Here is a 20,909-nt window from a genome sequence, read left to right as displayed (position 1 = left end):
TTCACTTCTTATTTCAACTGAACGAGGGTGGTCAACTCCCCCCCCCCCCCCAAACATCGTAAGTATGAGGAGGGGCGTTAAAAATTACATTGAACTGAAAAAAAATGCTACATATTATTAATATACAAAAGTAATATGCATATACATTGCAAAAAAATCTATTTACAAAAACACAGATGGGGAAATTAAATGTTTCCAAATTTGTGACATTTTCCATGCTACGAGGAATGTTAAATTGAGCACCCTCTTAAAATTTGAGTAAGAAACTAAAACTTTTACAGCATAATACTATTAGTAAGTCTAAAAAAAAAGGGTGTGTCCTGGACTCTAGCTAAAAAACGTTTTTTTGAACCACTCTAATAAGCTTAACTCTTAATAGGTACATATCCAATTTAATTTATTATTTTTATATTTCATTGAAAGGTTATCTCGTTTCACATATATATACTTTTCAAGTTCTTTCTTTTTTTATGTTAATTGCTACTATGATTTTTTTATATTTTTCTTCGGTTTCAATTAAATTTATTCAGTAACAATATGATTTTTTTTTTGTTTCTTTTAGTAAGATTACTTATAATGAATACTTGTTTGTTCATTGTTTTCTAATAAAAATACTCTGAACTTCATGTCCATCAAACTCAGCCTTTTGAACTTTTAAAAATCATGATTTTTGTGAATCAATGATTTTTTTTTTAAATCAACTGATTTAAATCACTCAACCCTGCTTCATAAGAAAAAATAAATAAAACTTTTATGCATAATTTTTTATTTACAATGTCACATTTATTTTTAACAAACAAACAGTCTGTAAGATGATCCTCTAAATTTAATAACATGAAACAAATTTATTTGCACTATTTATTACTGCTGTATGTTGTATCCAACAAGAATACTGTGTTGCTTTTGAGTAAACTTCGGACAGATTTACTAAATCACATTACCAATAAAAAGTTAATTGCACATACTTCACAACGCATCTGCTATCATAGAGTTCGATAATAGTTTGAAATATATTTTTATCAAATGCAAAATTATTCATTTTTGTAAACACTAACACAAGCATGAATAAAGTTTTTTTTTTTTAATTACTCATCTGAAAATTTTTAAACTTTGATTGAGTGCGGTTGCTCTGTTTGTGCAACCATATGATGAACAAGATTTCACCATTTTAAAAACATAAACAAAGGCAAAAAGCAGAATTAAAATCTTTTAGTCGACTCGAACCAACGCCTCCTCAATACAATGTTTTGTATTCTGCCACTCTAATTTTCCCCCCTTACTGGAACATGGAACTGTTGCCAGATTCAGTCTCTACCCTATTATAGAACTCTTTGGTTCCCTGTTCCCACACCCTTGCTGTGAGTGATCGCGCATTGTCCTGTTAAAAAATGGCTCATTGATGCCCCGTCATGAGTGTCAACATATATAACTGAAGCATGAAAAGAGCGTAATGTTATGCTGTCACGGTGCTGAGTAGGGGTGGGGGATGTCAGAGTGTCATGTCATGGTGCTTAAGGTGGTTCAAAAATACATGTAAAAAATCTCCTAGATACCAGGACACCCCTCAATATTTTTGGACTGGAAGAATTTTAGCTTCCTATTTCAACTGAAAGAGGGTGCTCAGACCCCTCCCCCAAACATCATAAGTATGGGGAGGGGGGTTGAAAAAGTACATTGAAATGAAAAAACAACGCTACATATTATAATATACACGAGTATTATGCATATACATTAGGGTGGCCCTTATTTTTCAACTTTGTAAAAAGTTAGCTCCCACCCCACAATTTTGTTTCAATGAACAAAAAAATGATGTGTGCAAAATTTTAGCTCAATTGGAAATGTTTAAGGGGTGCCTCAAAAAGCATGAAATAATTGAATTTTCGCCGAAAAGAAAGATTTTTTCATCATTTTTCTAATAAAAAAAAAAACTATCAGATTTTCATTTTCGATGGCCTTATTTATTGTTAGCAATGATATTTGACTCAAACTGCCTTCTCCGGTGACCTAGTATAACATTCCGATTCCTGACCAGGCTTCTTTTCAGGCAACGAAGTTTTTCCGCCAACACGACGTTTCATGCTGCTGGCAATCATTTCTGAAACAACCTCACAAAAGTTTCCTTGTTAGTTTTTAGTTGAGTTATTTTTGTAAGAACACATAAACTTATGAGCGATATTAAAATTAATTTGAATTATAATTTAATTTAAGTTCATGAACTTTGTTAGCATGCAGTGTTTTCCATAACATGGCATTTGCTTTTGCTAATTGATTGTGAGAAAACACTTGATATTTCCCTTTTGTACTATGAAAGGTAATGCATATTTTTTACACAATAAATCTAGAATTATTTTCATATGATTAGGTGAACTCAATTTGTAACTATATTTTCATGAAATATGCATCGTTTATTTACTTTCTAACCAAGTATAACATTGCCTGCATCATTAATTTTTATTTGAGAGTGGTTAGTGCGGCAACTCTATTTTTACAAAATGTGCATCTTTCACTTGTTTCCTAACCAAGTACAACATCGTCTTTTATCAATAATTTTCACTGACTAGTGGTTTGTGCTGCTGGTTACTTTTGAAACGATCTACCTAGACTTGTAAAATGGCACCAACGTCTCTTCCCACAAATTTAGAAATGATTTTTATATTGATCTTCTGGGTTATATATATATATATATATATATATATATATATATATATATATATATATATATATATATATATATATATATATATATATATATATATATATACACATATATATATTTCCAAACAAATTACTAGAGGGAGGTTTTAAGCATCTTTTTTTACAATCTAAAGTTGTAAGTATGACAAAAAGAAAAAAAAGTGCGGCGTTAAAGATTCAAGAAATCTCTGTTTTCTGGCAAAAAGCACGAATTCCTACCAGAAGAACAGACCACTGAATTGATAAATTAGTCTCCATGATGCATAAAAACAGTTACAGAATTTTTTTTTCTAGAATTCTAGCTAAAAATGGGGAGAAGAGATCTTTTTGAGGGGTGAGACCTGAAATTAAGGAAAATCTCCTCGACATTGTGCATGCAGCAGACGCTTTGAAAGAGATCAAAAATGAAGAGGATAGGAATTTCTTAGTTCTTCCGAACAAAAATCACGACTGGTGCTATAAAAAAAAAAAAAAAGAGAAGGAGAAAAAAATTGATGGAAAAGAAGGAAGTTATTCAAAAGAAAAGAACCTGTGAAGAAATGAAATGACAATTTGTCGCATAAAGAACTTATGATTTAGTTTCGAGCAACCTAAGCAATGATGGTTTTGACAACAGTGACACTCCTTTTGTCATTGATAAACAAACATAGGCGGACTTACGAAGGTGCCAGGGGGTGCGCCGCACCCCCAATATTTTTTGTTGGATTTTCAAAAGAAATTTAAATGGAATGTGTTTTATCAGGATTTTTTTTTCCTTCAAGAAGTTTTTAAAACAACTTATACTTTTTTACAGCTACAATGTAAGTAAATTAACTTGAAAGCAAACCCCAAAACACAATAATGTGCTGTTTATTGTGTGTTTCGGTCACCGCACATGGCCAGTGCAAGATAAATTGTGGGACGTATGAAAAAGGATTTTTATTCATTTAAAAAAGAAAGATAATAAATAATTACATGCATCACATAAACACCTTTTTTAAATTATTTATTATTCAGTACTGTATTACAGAATAGTTGTATGCTCTGTAATTGGATATTTAATAGTTAATCATTACTATTTCTTTCTCTTTGAACAACCATGGGTAATAAAGTCATAAAATATGGTTATTGTAATATGCTTCCTTAAAAACAAAATAAACTGTTTGAAGTCCTTGGACATCATTCCAGTAAACAGTGCTATAAAATTGCTCTAAAATCTACTAAAAACCAGGATTTATCGTGTGAATTTTCAAAAATTTCCGAAGGAAGGTCCTCGAAGACCCCATGTTTGTCCTTGGAAATACCCCCAGGACTGCCACTGATTTCCGCTTCTAAAAATAGTTGCTTTAGTAGTTTTTAATATGAAACATAGTTGCCAGATGCAGAAAATAGTTTCTAAAATAGTCTCACATTTTTTGAAAAATAGCAGCATTTATATCATATTTATGTAATGATACTTCAATAAATAGACACCACTCACAGCAGTGGGATAGACCTATACGCGGGGCGAATTTTCAATAAACAACCCTTGGAAAAGAAAACTTTAAAAAACATTTTCCAAACTTCAGTCCAACCTTTTTGAATAAACACTAGGGAAACCAGCAGTGACTTCGGGGGGCACAAGGATCCTCGGAGAGTGATGTAAATTCAAGACAACAATAAAACACTGACTGGATAAAATGAACTATAGTTTGGACAAACCTAACCTGGCAGCATTGTAAAGGCTACGCAGACCCTAATCACAGCATTACGACGCTGCCAGGTTAGGTTTGCCCTTGCCCTAACTGTAGAAGCGCCGCATTCGTGATACTTCCGATAGAGAGAAAATTAGCTCTCGTTTTCAAAAAAAAGAATGACTTGGAAACAAGAAATTAGAAACCAAAAAACAGTTAGAAAAGAATTAGTTAGTGGAAACTTTTTTCAGAAAACGCGATTGCAAAAACGAATCTTTTTGCACAAAAATATGAACATCGCATTTCTGGTCGTGAATGATTTTTCATTTCATTTTCCCACTTTTTAAACATTTCATTTTACCACTTTTTAAATGATTGTTTTCAAAAAATAAACGCGGTAAAACTATCCTGGCCCACGTTTTTTTCCGTGATAAAGGAAATTTTAATTTTTTTTTTCACCCAGGGGGAAAAAAAACTATCGGTTTTACGTATTTCAGTTACATTTACTAAAATAGTCGCCGTTTTTTACAATTGCATGTGTAACAGTCGTTTTTTCCCATATTTTGACTAAAGTAATCGCCTTTGCCGTCAAAATAGTAGTCTTAGTCGCAATCGACATCCCTGTCCCCCCCCCCCGATCCCCGGTATTGTTGCACCCCCAGAATTCACGGCCTAAATCGGCCTATGTAAGCAAACACCCGCAATTAACACAGCGGTGACATTTCAAGCACAGGAATTACGACTCAAACAGAAACATGAGGCATATTGCTGTTTTTACTCCTTGTTTTTCTGAAGTATCACTGATAGGCATGAAATTTACAAATTGGTCGCTGCTGCAGAAGCGTTTGGGCATGATACTGAGGATCTAATCATAAATCGAACTTGTCTTCAGTGCCTTCAAAAAATACTTAAGAGAAGAGAGACATGAAAAAGTTCTTCAAAAATTTAACCTTAACAGTTGCCAAGAATTAGTGTTACACTGAGATGGAAAAGTGCTCCCAGCATTCACAAGAGTTAAGAGGATCAATAGCTTGGAAATAATTAATAAATTTTCAAGGCATGGAGCAATTGTTGGGAGTTCCTGAAATCCCAACATTATCAGGAGAAGAAAAAGCCATGGCTGCTTATCAAGCACTTGAAAAACAGGGCTTAACCGATGAAATTTGAGCAGTTTAGCCAGATACAACAGCAAGAAACATAGGTGAAAAAGACCTTTAAACATGGAAAGATGACTCTGGCTATATAAGCGGGATTGGGAAAACCCGACAAAACAATTGTTGTAATTGATGCTGCAGAATGGTGTAAAATTAATTCAGGAACACAATAATATTCTCACAAAAGATGAAAGTGAGAACACTTTTGTTTTACACATTGTTGCTAAAGTCCGTGAAAACTGCCCTACTTTTACTAAATTCTTACTTATGAAAAAATAATGTTCAACATTCGCTTGCTTACACTTTGTTTTGATTCTATAGAAATTATTTGACATAATAATATGCATTTATTCTCTGGAAATCGTTGCGTTATTGAAGAAAAACGCAATCTTGTAAAAAAATTTACGAAATTTCTTAAACTGGTTAAGCTTTAAGGCATTTGAGGCACCCCTAGAAACTGTTCAAATGAACGGAAATTTTGTGCAACATGTTTTTTTATTCATTGGAACAAGATAAGAGGGTGGGAGCAATAAAATTTTAACTTTCGAAAAATGCCCTATAGCTAAGGGCCACCCTAATATACATTGCAATAAAATATTTATTTACAAAAAAAAAAAAAAAAAAAAAAACAGGGGAAATTAAATGTTTCTAAATTTGTAACATTTTCTATGCTACTGCAAATGTTAAATTGAGGGGTCATTGAGCACCGTCTTAAAATCTGAGTGAGAAACTAAAACTTTTGCAGCATAATACTATTAGTAAGTCTAAAAAAAATTAGGGGGTGTCCTGGACTCTAGCTGAAAAAAAAGTTTTTTTGAACCACCCTAATGGTGCTGTGGATCAATATTAGGGGTGACAATGTTTGGAATATGATAGCACCCCATAATATTCGGTTGCAAACGAATCTTTTCGAATCCGACAGTTCTCCAAGTGGATGCGACAGTGTTTATGCCCTAATGAAGTCTTTGTTTTTCTGCTACACTACGCACCTACAGCTGACGTTATGGGGTGCCATCGAATACGAAACATGCTTGACCGTAATTTAATGTTACATCACTATGACAGCCTAACGGTACGTTACTGTCATGCTTCAGTCACATATATTGGCACTCATGACGGGGCAAACAGGAGCCGTTTTGCTACAGGACAATGCTAGATCAGGCACAGCAAGGGTCTCAGGGAGCTTCCTATTCCGCAACTTCTCTGATGGGCTAGATGCCCTCCTTTGTCACAAATCGAGCATATCTAGGGTTACATGAGACGGTAAATCGAACTGCCTATGAGTTTAATCGAATGAGTGACACAATTTCAGTAACTATGGTACGAGATGACGCAGGACATCGTACGAGATTGCTATTTTTCAATGATCAATTGCATTGCTTCGTACATTCACGCTAGAGGCGTCTTAACAGTGTACTTAAACCTCCATTCAATTAGGGTTTTTTCAGATTGATCATTTTGCTTTCATTTTGTAATCATTTTCTAATATTAATATATTTGTCGTTCACATGTGCAAAGTTTCAATTCATTCTGGCTGTTCCTTCTTAGTGTTGCATTTTGAGTGGCCAGCAGTGTAGTTACAGCAACTGCTCAAAAAGTAAAAAGAGTTGTGCGAGTGATTCTAGTCAGGAGATGATACTCTAAACTAAAAAAAACTCTTCATGAAGCTATTAAGATGGATACATCCAAGTTCATTGATAAGTTTAAGCCACTTTAGGAAGAGTCGCTTCTGATAGAAAAACAGTAAAGGAGACAGGGTACAGTTGATTCAGGGTTATGTAGGTACAATGACTTAAATTTTTGATTGCGCATTTTCGTTTTATTTCCGTACCCAGCATTAGTGTCAAAAATTAGAAAATTCAAATTGCTAAATGTAAATAAATTTTGGCCGATCTCCACTACTGCTAGTTTTATTAGTCAGAACATACTGAAAAACTATTAAACAGGTATCAAAACTAATGCTGAGGATAAAAGAAGCATTATTTTAAAATGAGTTATTTTCATTCTTTAAGGTATTCATCACATATCAGCCGAGAAGATAAACTTTATTCAAAGCCTGGGTGAAGGTGCTTTCGGCAGAGTCTTCCTCGCTACGGTAGATTACCTGACCCCAGACGAACCAACCACCTTGGTAGCTGTGAAGACCCTAAAGGACAAGGACGTCCTGGACGCCAAAGAGGATTTTGACAGAGAAGCGGAATTGCTTGCCAATTTACAACATGAGAATATTATCAAATTTTACGGAGTTTCTACAGACGGAAAATCCCTAATGATGGTTTTTGAATACATGGAAAACGGCGATCTTAGTAACTTTTTAAGGTAAGCGATAGATGAAATTCACATTGAAACCTATGTTGCTAATTGAGCAGGTGCTATAAAAAAATAGTCTGATCACAAGCTTAGCAAGTTTCAGAATGAGCAAAAAACTGTTTCTCTAACACGAATAAGCATTGAGTGATTTTCTTTTAATTATTTTTTTTTCAATAAAATATTAGTGAACAAAGCTACGTCAAAATTTTATTTGTAAGTGTGATTCCACGATGTCTAGAAGAACTTAGAGCACCTACACTGCATCCTTGAAATTTGTTACAAAATTAGTTTGGACCGCAAAGGTTTTAAATTAGTTTCGAGTTGCACATAAATTGCGTAACAGGAAGGTGAAAAAAAAAAGTCTTGAACCCCTGAAGATATTACACCATTCGAAAGAGCTTTTTGTATGTACAGGTATAAGATAAAGTTTGTTTTAAATTTGTCAGTTAGTTAGAACGGAAGGTATAAGTGTTTCGAACTTAGCGAAAATCCTAGGCTTAACTCATTTTAAGCACTAAGCTACAGAGAAAAATGTCACTATCGCTGAGTAACCTCGCAGCATTGTAAAGGCTAGGAAGAGCCCAATCCCATCATCATTACGTACGCTGCCAGGTTTTCTTTGCCCCCCAACTATAGAAGTGTTAGGAGACCGTGAATTTGAAAACCACTTTTCAAACGTTACGTACGGCCATTTTGCTATGCCCAGGAGCTCCCCTAGCACGTACTGTCTTGAACTTTGGTATACAATTAGCTAGAATTCCGGAGGCATAACTTGCAAACTTTTTTTTATATATAATTTTATTTTACACTAGTGGTACCTGCACGGCTTTACCCGTAGTAGAAAATTAAAAGGTCATTTGGTTCCCTTTAATATTTACAAATATTGGATGGTAAATTGCTCGCCCATGTTACAGTTCCACGTTATGGTAATTTGGTAAATTACTAGCCCGAGTTATGATAATTTGTTCGGTAAAATGTTCTTAAAATTGGAATAGAAATAGAACAAAATCGAATTTTCGAAAAATCGCTTCGAGGTGCACACTTTCACGCTACAAACTAGTTTTGTGCCAAGTTTCATGAAATTGGTCGAACGGTCTAGGCGCTATGCGCGTCACAGAGATCCTGACAGAGAGAGATCCAGACAAACTTTCAGCTTTATTATTAGTAATAATAATAAAGATTTCGTAATGCGTATTTTAATCTAATTATTTTTCCTTCAACTGGGAGCAGGATAATCATATTCTTATGGTTAGGCTCTTCATTCCCGTTAGAATGCTGCCAAGATAACCTTGCCACTTCTATAGTTAGAATTACATTTCATTTTACTGAAATTGCAATGAACTTTTTTGAACGGTTATTATTTGTTACAAATACAGTAAACCCTCGTTTTACGCGGGGGTTATGTTCCACGAAAATGCCGCGTAAATTGAAACCGCGTAAATTGAGGCCTAATAGCAGTGTTAAAATAGGGGTTTGGTTCCGTAGATTTAAAAAAAAATACTTCATTCTAGTGATGACTAATTGTGTAATAAGTTCAATGTGAACTTACATCGATTTTTATGCACAACATGCATAAAGAAAACGTAAATCAATTTCGGGTTCTGTTTATAAAGAGGAGCTGGCTATGATAGTCTTTTGGCAATCATTAAGAATTTTTCTCTGTAATTCTTTGCAGAGCATTAACGCATCCATGATTACTTGCGTCATTTCCATGATAGAATCTTCCTTCACTAACAAATCAGAAAGATCATTTCTATTGTCTAGGAATCAGGGTTAGCAAGATTTTAGACATTACGGTAAAAACCACGGTAAAAACCCTGGTTTTTACCGTCCTGTTCAAAACTGTCCGAAAGTGTCCAAAAGTTTATTATTTTTAGAAAAATCGTATTCTGTGAGAAAACATCAAAAACAGAATAAATTGTATCAAAGTAAAGTTTTACATTTGACATATATTCAATGGAGAACATTCAACTTATTTATGCAGCTGATTTTAATCTAGTTACTTAGAAGTTAAATTCTTGATTAAAATTTCTATTTGTATGCATTAGTTTATTATTAGCTGATAAAATATACTGACTTGCCAACCGGGGGGGGGGGATTATGTTTTGTATTGTTTATGAAATGTTTCAATGCGAGTTATTGTGTTTCTTTTTCTGGAGTCAAACAGTCAAATTAGTGTTCTGTGTGAAATATTTATTACTTGTGTAAAATTAATTTGTAAATATTATATTGTTTAATACATATTTGTGTTTGTACTCCAATTTAAACCGATTAAATAACACTGCGGACAGTGCCTTTGGCGCTCTTTAGTGTTGAATTTACTACTAACTCATGTTGAACTATAATCAAGAATTTCTTAATGTTTTGTTATTGACGTTTGTAATTTATGTTTTATAATTCACTTTGTATGTTTCAACTTTACTTTATTTTATTTTTATTTTGCTTTTTTTGCTTATTTGCTTATTATTATTTATTTTTTTATTTATTTGTTTATTTTTTTGATAATAGTAACTAAATTTCCCTATGTGCGAAAGAAAGCAGGATTGTCAAGGTTTTTACCATCCTGTTCACAACCCTTGTGTCGGAAAGTGTTCCAAACTATTTTTTGAGAAACACATATTTTGTAAGAAAATATCAAAAACAGAACAAAATGTGTCAAAAATTTTTTTCTGACTATTTTAATATATTTATTCAATATGAACATTCAAGTATATACATGTAACTTATTTCTGCAGCTGATTTTAATCTATTTGCGTAGAAATTAAATTGTTCATTAAAAATTTCAATTTGTATGCAGGAGTCTTTTTTTATCCATAAACCAATTTTTTTTTTGACATTTATGCATGTGTGCAATGCAATAGAAAGTGCTCAAAATATAGTGCAGTAATTGACTTAAATGTAATAAATTACAATTTTTTGCAGTTGCAGAATGTATTACATTAAAAATATGAACTAAAAAAGAATAGCACAAGTTTTATAGCATAAGTGTTCAATCATCAATTTCTTGTTTTTTAATGTATGATTTTAAAAATAACATTCGTTAAAACATCATATAAAACTTATTTGCAAAAACCATTTAAAAAATTAAGTTTTTTTTTTTTTTTTTTTTTTGCACCTAAATATTGCACATTTAGTAACATTCCTTTGAGTTATAAATGGAACTGAAATTAGTTGTCTTGGAAGTAGTGTGAATTTCCTTTCATAACTCGAGCAACTCTTACAGAAGAAAGTTTTTATGTTATAGAGTTATTGGCAGTTTTATAAAGTTATTTTTTAAATGAACATTTTGGAGAAAAATATTATCAAATACTCATCAATTAAACCTCAGTAATATCTATATTTATGCATTACAAATATTGCAGTAAATACAAATTGATTAGATTACACCTCTTTAGCTTTAGCATAGTTCTGGACAGTTTAAGACAGTTTCGGACACTTTTGTACAGTTTTAGACAGTTTTGGACGGTAAAAACCACCTGTAATGTCCTAAACCAGTTTTGGGCAGTCCAAAACCCAACCCTGCTAGGAATGGCTCAAAATTTCCAATGTGAACGTTTTTGGTTGTGCGTCTCTGACGTCGGTATCCTCGTTCGTTTTGGCTTACTTTGTCACTATTAGAAGCTCTTCCTCCAGTGACTTTTGAACTGTGTGAGTGTGATAATTTTACTTTTGGAAAGAGCTCTGGAACCAATCGTATAAAATGTCTCCAGTGGCCCAAGCTCGATTATTAGCAAGCCAAAATGCAGTTGATTACGTGTAATCTGCAATCTATAGGAGTTTGGATCTTGAAAGAGGGGAAAATTTTATCTGTTTGCATTGTCGCATCCGCGTAAAACCGAAACCATCCACGTAAAATAAAATAAAGGCGTCAAATCTTAAACCGCGTATGATTGAAATGAGATTTCTCATTTTCACTCACATTATATGCCAAAAAAAAAAAAAAAAAAAACCTAGCTGAAGTGTGCATTACATGACTTCCTTTTACGTCAATTTAATGATAATAGTAGTGCCTTGAAGTAAGCAAAGAAACACTTTAAGTATTTTTACCCCAAGTTTGTTCCGAACTGAAGTAAAAAAAACGATTTATACAGATTAATTTTTCCAATATTTGACATTTTAATGTGATTCAAAGGTTAACTCTCTAAATATCACCAACAGTGGCCAAAATGAAACCAAATTAAAAACTACAAAAACTTGTAAAACTTGCCGACCAAAAGCTTGGCGATATATCGCCAAGAGTTTGCCAAATTATAACACCACTTGAGTTTTCATTCATATTAACAATGATTTCCCCCCAAAAAGGTATAAAAGACCCCCTTAGGAACTTCCGAATGCAACCAAAAGGGGAGGTGCACAACTAGACCCCCTGAGGAGTCTACATACCAATTTTCAACTTTCTAGGACATACCGTTTTTGAGTTATGCGAGATACATACGCACATACATACAGAAGTCACGAGAAAACTCGTTGTAATTAATTCGGGGATCGCCAAAATGGATATTTCGGGTGTCTATACGTTTTTAGGCATATATCCACGTGTGATCGGGTTGAAAAAAAATTCCTTCATTCGGGGGCGAGCAAAATGGAAATTAAGGCCTATTTTTGGGTGAAATTTTTTTCGCGAATACAATACTTCCTTTACTTTGTAAAAGGAAGTAAAAAAACGCTTTGATTTGAAATGTTCGTGTTAAAATAACGCCAATAGTGAGAGTTAACTGACGCTTAAAAGTTTAGGATAACCAAGTTTCAAATGGCGAATTTCTTAAATTTGCTTTGACTGTTAAAAGTGCATATTTGGAATAATTTTGAGTCCAAGAAGGTGAAAACAGTTATATAACTGACGCTAGAAAACCAGTATTGTTAAACAGAAAGTTAGATTTATTTAGTTGAACGAATTTCTTGTTCAATTTGAAATGTAACTTCATTCACTGAAGAAAACAAATAAAATGAACAACAAAAGTATCCCGAGGGATAAGTGTAGCCTCAAAATATTGCTTTGAGAAATTATAAAGCAGAAAAATCTCTGTGTTAATGATCCGAACTTCTTCCTAACCATAATCGGAATTCGAAATTTCAGCCCATTGTTTGAGGCACGTAATGGCTTAAGTAAACTCTGCTTCAACTGAAGCACGGGCGTTAACAATAGCACACCGTCATCATACCTGGAAGTGGCAGTAATATGAGTAATAGAACAATAGAATTAGTTGGAGAATATTAATAGAACTAATTTCACTCTTCAATGCAGCTCGAGGGATGGTTGCGTACTTTGTTCAGCGACATAAGTATTCGTGCTTAGCAGTCATTGGCTTATACTTGTTTTAAATCATTTGTTGTCAATTAAAATGCGCACGCAAACACATTTAAGTAAGAAGAATGTGTAACTCAAATAAACACGTGAATAGAGTTTAACTATTTAGGCCAGTGCCGATACCTTTGAAAATGGTAAAAAGTTTTTAAAAAATAGAACAGGATGAAACCCTTTGGAAAAGTAAGAAAATATAATGTAATTAATAGAAAAAATAATTTACGGGCGATCTGAGTTCGGGAACGGTGGGAGGAGGGGGTGGGTTAAGGAAGAAAAAAACGGTTTATCATGATTTCCGGCAAAACTACGAGTCCTGTCGAAAAAACGTAAATAACAAAGTTGTTGGTAATAAAAAGAACTACAACTTTTGTATTCGCACTTTTTCCCCAAAACCTCAAAATTTATGCGAAAAACCTACTTTTTGGTTTTTTATTCTTATCCCTCATAAAAAAAACGATTTTTTTTTCACGAAACTTAGTTCAAAGTTACCTTTTTATGTCTCCAATACACTGCAATTTTTCTTTTTTAAAGTATTTATTTTTTCTTCTATTTTTGATTTAATAAAAAAAAAAGCATTGTAATTTTCAATCAAAAACTCTCACGTTAAAATATCTGATTTTTTAAAAACATCGGAGCGTGTTTTTTTCATTGGAATCTCTACTTTCGGATGGTATAAAAAATATATAGACAATAGTACGGGAAAATTTCGCAGAAAATGAAAAAACACGAAAAAGTTCAAATTCGAAAAAAAAAAAAAAATATCGTTACGTAAAATTTTAAGTTTTTTATTAAAACTTACGCTTTAATTACTCAAAAAATGTAGGTTTCCATGTTAAATTGCTAAATTAAAAAAATGAAAATCCATGGAACATAGAGACTGCAAAAAACACGCGAAATTAGATAACATAAGTCGACATACAAGAGGTATGACAACGTGCTTTTACTGAAACTACGAGTAAATCAGGTACATTTCTCAAACGAACTACGTATAATGTTTTTACCGAAATCATTCTGTGTGTTTTGTTTTTGAATATGCTGTAATTTGTTTTGTATTACCTCTTGTATTGTTATTTGGAACCGATTGTATTTTTTCTTTTAAAATATTTATTAAAAAAATCATTGCAAAAAAAAAAGATTGGAAATTAAATGTGAGAGCTTCTTTATTTATTTGTTTTCCTTCCTTTGATTTTCTCTGTCGTGAAGTACGAAACGTAGCTATTGCAGTCTTATGATTGACTTTGACAAGTTCGGTGAATTATGGCTGATGTTAAATTCTCAAATGTTTTGTGTTTATTGTCTACACTTCTCTTCATGGTGACGTCATAGCATTAGTCGATCAGTGATATTCGCTATACTATATGCAAGGATAACTTTTTACTTGAATGGTCTATAGAACATTGTAGCCTTCAGAAAATATTTTGTACAGAAGAGGCAAATAGTCTAGAAAGGTCTGGGCCTTACTACCTGCTGATTATTTCGTAGCAGCTGCTAAGATCGTTCGAGCAATGAACAACATCATTTATAAACATACACGTGCAGGTTAAGTTACTTAAAGTAAATCGTGACGGATTTACTTATTTAAAATAAACTTTTGGAATCTACATAGAAAGGTAAATACTACGTGTATTTTAATTTGAATCAATCAGCTATAAAACAAAATTATTATTATTTTCTTTCATAAATAGTATAGTCGAAGTGACTTCGACACTTGCATCAGTTGCCAAGAAGTCTCTTCCCTGGAAGTTACGAACTCGGAACCACTGAGGATGGCTGCCGCAGATGCAGCCGAAACGTTTGGAGAATATACACTCAGACCACGGCACAACAGCCCGGAAAAATCCTTTCATAATATTGACACCGGCCGTGAAAGCCTTCACTCTTACATTAACATGGAAACTTACATTTTTTGAGTAATTAAGAGCCATTGTCTGTAAGAATCAGGCAGTTTAAAGCATTTGTGATTGTTGACATTTTTAATTTTTTTATTTTCACATATGTTGTTCCTTATCATGAATGTAATGTAAATCCGAAATTTGAGCTTTGTCTGACTCACCGTTTTTGAGAAAACAATTTTTTTTGTTTAGGGGGCGTGGCACATTTTTTGCTGGTTTTTCAAATTTGCAGATTTTAATGTGCTTGTTGCTTGAAGCGTCCTTATAATGACATGGATTTTTTAATTCCATATTAGTATATGGTCTTGTTAGATACTGTTACAGCTGTCAAAACGGTGACACTACGAGGGCGACGCCCACAAACTCCGTTTAAAAATGACCGAAAATGAATTTTTTTCTATATTCAAGGCCAATTTTCTCAAAGCTTTCATTTTCTAGCCACATTTACATACATCAAAAATATGTATCAAAATCGGTGTCACTATAAGGGCGCCAGAAGATATGTGAACTTTTATTCGATAAATTTAACAAAAACACAAATATTTAGAATCTAATTACAACTGTCGCCCTCATAGCAGATATCTGATACTACATTAGGTTTATAACCAACATGTTTGTCTAACATTTGCACAAAAAAATTCGGTGTCACTCTTATTATTTTTGGAAATATAATCGTTCCAAGTTAGTACGTTATGGCGTTTTTTTATATTTATTTATTTAATATTTTCACACCCAGATTTTTTTTTTACATATTTATTTTTAATTTAATACAAAGAAGTGTACCTTATAACATAAACAGCTTTGGGTAGCAAGAGAGTCTTTTTCTTGAATAGAAAATGCCCGTTTTGATATAGGTACCAGGTGGATCTATTGTGCATAACATGTCTAGACTATTATACCAATACTCGTCTTGTTTTTCCGGCCAAACAAATTTATTTATTCCAATTCTTCTTGACATGCATTTGACCTAAACTTGCAAATGGTCAACTTCTACTATTTTTCTGGGATACCATGTTTTTCCATGCTTTAGTGCTACAAAAATAGCAGTTTTCAATAACAGATGACCGTCTTTCTGAAATTGGTTGATTTGATTCTTAATGTTATCTTCGTTTTGGTCTACGTTATCCTCAAATTCAGTTTCATATTCTGAATGTTCTCTTTCTTCAATATTCTCATTTGATGTATTGAGAATGCATTCGTTTTTTTGTTTCTTCCATCGAAAAAAAAGGGATAGGATTTGGTTCATAGTACAATACTCTGAAGCAACGAACAGTTTTTTCCCCGTTACGAACTGCATTTCTCATCAAGTGTGCAACTTGACAGGGATGTTGTTTTTTCCCAGTATGTTCACCAATCTTAAATTGTTCTTATAAACACAGCTTCTGCTTTGAAGTGAACTTGAACTGAGCTCGTAAAGATAGGGGCCATCCAATTTCATTAAATTGAACTTGTGGCAATGCAGGGGTATTTATTAGTTGAAAATTTGAAGCATTTATATAAGATGTTTGTAAGAGCTTCTCTCTATACATCTTTCGTATAAAATCCATTTGCAAGTTGAGGTCAAATGTATGTCAAGAACAATTGGAATAAATCGATTTGTTTGGCTGAAAAAACAAGATGAGTATTGGTATGATAATCTAGACATATTATGCACAATACATCCGCCTGTACCTATATTAAAACGGACATTTTCTATTCAAGAAAAAGACACTCTTACTGCCCAAAGCTATTTATGTTAAAAGATACACTTTTTTGTATTAAATTAAAAATAAATATGTTCAAAAAAACTATCTGGGGGTGAAAAGATTAAATAAATAAATATTAAAAAAAACGCCATAACGTACTAACTTCGAACGATTATATTTCCAAAAATAATAGGAGTGACACCGATTTTTTTCGTGCAAATGTTAGACAAACATGTTGGTTATCAACCTAATTTAGTATCAGATCTCTGCTATGAGGGCGACAGTTGTAGTTAGATTTTAAATATTTGTGTTTTTGTGAAATTTATCGAATAAAAGTTCCAATATCTTCTGGCGCCCTTATAGTGACACCGATTTTGATACATATTTTTGATGTATGTAAGTCTGGCTAGAAAATGATCTAAAAATGTTGGTGTCATCATGAAGGCGCTTTGTGAAAATTGACCTTGAATATAGAAAAAAATTCATTTTCGGTCATTTTCAAACAGAGTTTGTGGGCGTCGCCCTCGTAGTGTCACCGATTTGACAGCTGTAACAGTATCTAACAAGACCATATAGTAATATGGAATTAAAAAATCCATGTCATTATAAGGACGCTTCAAGCAACAAGCACATTAAAATCTGCAAATTTGAAAAACCAGCAAAAAATTAGCCACGCCCCCTAAACAAAAAAAAATTGTTTTCTCAAAAACGGTGAGTCAGACAAAGCTCAAATTTCGGATTTACATTACATTCATGATAAGAAACAACATATGTGAAAATAAAGAAAATTAAAAATCCCAACAATCACAACCTGCCTGATCCTTACAGACAATGGCTCTTAAGAGTCATTGTCTGTAAGGATCAGGCAGGTTGATTGTTGACATTTTTAATTTTCTTTATTTTTGCAAATGTTGTTCCTTATCATGAATGTAATATTTGTGCAAAATATGAGCTTTGTCTGCCTTACCGTTTTTGGGAAATTAAATTTTTAAATTTAGGGGGCGTGGCACATTTTTGCGTGTTTTTCAAATTTGCAGATTTTTAAGTTCTTGTTGCTTTAAGCGCCCCTATAATGACATGGATTTTTAAATTCTATACTATTATATGGTCTTCTTAGATACTATTACAGCTGTCAAATCGGTGTCACTACGAGGGCGACGGTCACAAACTCCGTTTAAAAATGACCGAAAATGAATTTTTTTACTACATTCAATGCCAATTTTCTCAAAGCGCCTTCATGATGACACCAACGTTTTTACATAAATTCCTAGCTACACTTGCATACATCAAAAATATGTAATAAAATTGGTGTGACTACAAGGGCACCAGAAGATATTGGAGCTTTTATGTGATAAATTTCACAAAAATGCAAATGTTTAAAATCTAACTACTACTCTCGCCCTCATAGCAGAGATCTGAAACTAATTAAGTTTGATAACCAATATGCTCGTCTAACATATGAACTAAAAAAATCGGTGTCACTCCTATTACTTTCGGAAATATAATCATTCGAAATTAGTATGTTATGGAGTTATTTAAAAAAAAAGACTTTTCTAATTCGAATGGCTTTTTGCACGGTTTGTTTTAAACTTTAATATAAAATTACAGTAGTGACACCTAAAATAATATGTTTCTAATGCTTTTTATAAAAAAAAAAGCATTAAAAAAGCATTAGAAACACAGTAAATCGATATAGGTACAGATGGACGTATTGTGTAATGTGCATTATGGCTAAAATAATCATACTAATATTCATATTTTTTCAATAATACTAATTTTTTATCTGTTATTTATATTAAAAATGCAACTTTTTATAACAGTCTTAAATTGTGATGAACATATTGTATTATATAGCGAGCATTCAGAATCTGAAACATAATTTGAGGATGACGTAAATTAAAACAAAGAAAACATAAAAAATCAAATCACCCAGTTTCAGAAAGACGGTCATCTCTTATTGATATCTGGTAATTTTGTAGCACTAAAGCTTGGGAAAACATGGTATCCCGTTGGAATAGTACAAGTTGACCATTTGCAAGTAAAGGTCAAATGCATGGCACAAAGGATTGGAATAAATAAATTTATTTGACCGGAAAAAAGGCGAGAATTGGTATGATAATCTAAACATATTATGCACAATAGATCCACCTGTACCTATATCAAAACGAGCATTTTCTATTCAAGATAAAGATGCTCTTACTGCCCAAAGCTGTTTATGTTAAACATTGCTTCTTTGTAATAAATTAAAAATAAATATGGTCAAAACACTATCTGGGTGTGATAAGATTAAATTAACAAAACACATAAATAAACAAATAAAACAAATTATTAACAATAATAATAAATGAAAAAAATGCACCACAACATACTAACTTCAAATGATTATATTTCCAAAAGTAGTAGGAGTGACACTAATTTTATTAGTTCAAATGTTAGACAAACGTGTTGGTTATCAAACTTAAATAGTTTCAGATCTCTGCTATGAGAGGGCTGGTTGTATTCAAATTAGCAAATGGTCAACTTCTACTATTTCTCCGGGATACCATGTTTTCCCAAGCTTTAGTGCTACAAAATTAACAGATATCAATAAGAGATGACCGTCTTTCTGAAACTGGGTGATTTGATTTTTTATGTTTTCTTTGTTTTAGTCTACGTCATCCTCAAATTATGTTTTAGATTCTGAATGCTCGCTATATAAAAAACCGTGCAAAAAGCCATTCGAATTGGAAAAGTCTTTTTTTTAAATTACTCCATAACATACTAATTTCGAATGATTATATTTCCGAAAGTAATAGGAGTGACACCGATTTTTTTATTCCATATGTTAGACGAACATGTTGGTTGTCAAACTTAATTAGTTTCAGATCTCTGCTATAAGGGCGAGAGTAGTAGTTAGATTTTAAACATTTGCATTTTTGTGATATTTATCACATAAAAGTTCCAATATCTTCTGGCGCCCTTATAGTGACACCAATTTTATTACATATTTTTGATGTATGCAAGTGTAGCTAGGAATTTATGTAAAAACGTTGGTGTCATCATGAAGGCGCTTTGAGAAAATTGGTATTGAATGTAGTAAAAGAATTCATTTTCGGTCATTTTTAATCGGAGTTTGTGGCCGTCGCACTCGTAGTAACACCGATTTGACAGCTGTAATAGTATCTAAGAAGACCGTATAACAGTATAGAATTTAAAAATCCATGTCATTATAGGGGCGCTTAAAGCAACAAGCACTTTAAAATATGCAAATTTGAAAAACACGCAAAAATGTGCCACGCCCCCTAAATTTAAACATTTAATTTCCCAAAAACGGTAAGGCAGACAAAGCTCATATTTTGCACAAACATTACGTTCATGATAAGGAACAACATATGTGAAAATAAGAAAAATGAAAAATTTCAACAATGACAAATGCCGTAAACTGCCTGATTCTTACAGACAGTGGCTTTTAAAGCGCAAATTTTTTTTAAATACCTTAGAATTTTATGTAACGATGATTTTTTATTTCAAATTCGAACTTTTCGTGTTTTTTTTTTTTTTTTTTTTTTTTTTCATTTTCTGCGAAATTTTCCCATACTATTGTCTATATTTTTATGCCATCAGAAAGTAGAGATTCCAACGAAGAAAACACACTCCAATTTTTTAAAAAATCAGATATTTTGACGTGAGATTTTTCGATTGAAAATTACAATGCTTTTTTTTATTAAATCAAAAATAGACGAAAAAATAAATATTTTAAATCAAAAGAATTGCAGTGAATTTGAGACATAAAAAGGTAACTTTTAACTAATATCCGTGGAAAAAAAATCGTTTTTTTTATGGGAGATAAAAATAAAAAATCAAAAAGTTGGTTTTTTCGGATTTTTCACATAAATTTTGAGGTTATGTAAAAAAAGTGCAAATACAAAAGTTGTAGTTCTTGTTATTACCAAAAACTTTGTTCTTTACATTTTTTCGATAGGACTCGTAGTTTTGCCGGAATTCATAATAAACCGTTTTTTCCTTCCTTAACCCCACCCCTCCTCCCCCCCTTCCCGAACTCAAGTCGTCCGTAAATTATTTTTCCTATTAATTTTATTATATTTTCTTACTTTTAAAATGGGTTTCATCCTGTTCTAAGTTTTTTTGATCTCAAACATTATAGGCACTGGCTTAATTAGGGCTTACCCACAGATATTTTATTGAATCAAACCACTAATATTTTTTTTAACATTTTC

The 20,909-nt window shown here is 32.5% G+C and overlaps 1 protein-coding gene across 1 annotated transcript in view; it reads left to right on the top strand.

Moving 5' to 3' along the window:
- Positions 1 to 20,909, top strand: part of LOC129224093 (BDNF/NT-3 growth factors receptor-like) — a 183,083-nt gene that overhangs the window by 135,833 nt on the left and 26,341 nt on the right. Inside the window, exon 7 of the mRNA XM_054858498.1 lies at positions 7,513 to 7,819. Within this exon, the coding sequence (XP_054714473.1) occupies positions 7,513 to 7,819 (307 nt within the window). The remainder of the gene's footprint in view (positions 1 to 7,512; positions 7,820 to 20,909) is intronic.

This window comes from Uloborus diversus, chromosome 6, assembly GCF_026930045.1.
Source record: "Uloborus diversus isolate 005 chromosome 6, Udiv.v.3.1, whole genome shotgun sequence".
Lineage (NCBI taxonomy): Eukaryota > Metazoa > Arthropoda > Arachnida > Araneae > Uloboridae > Uloborus > Uloborus diversus.
Note: the sequence above shows the minus strand (reverse complement) of the source record. Positions and strands in the feature narration are given on the sequence as shown.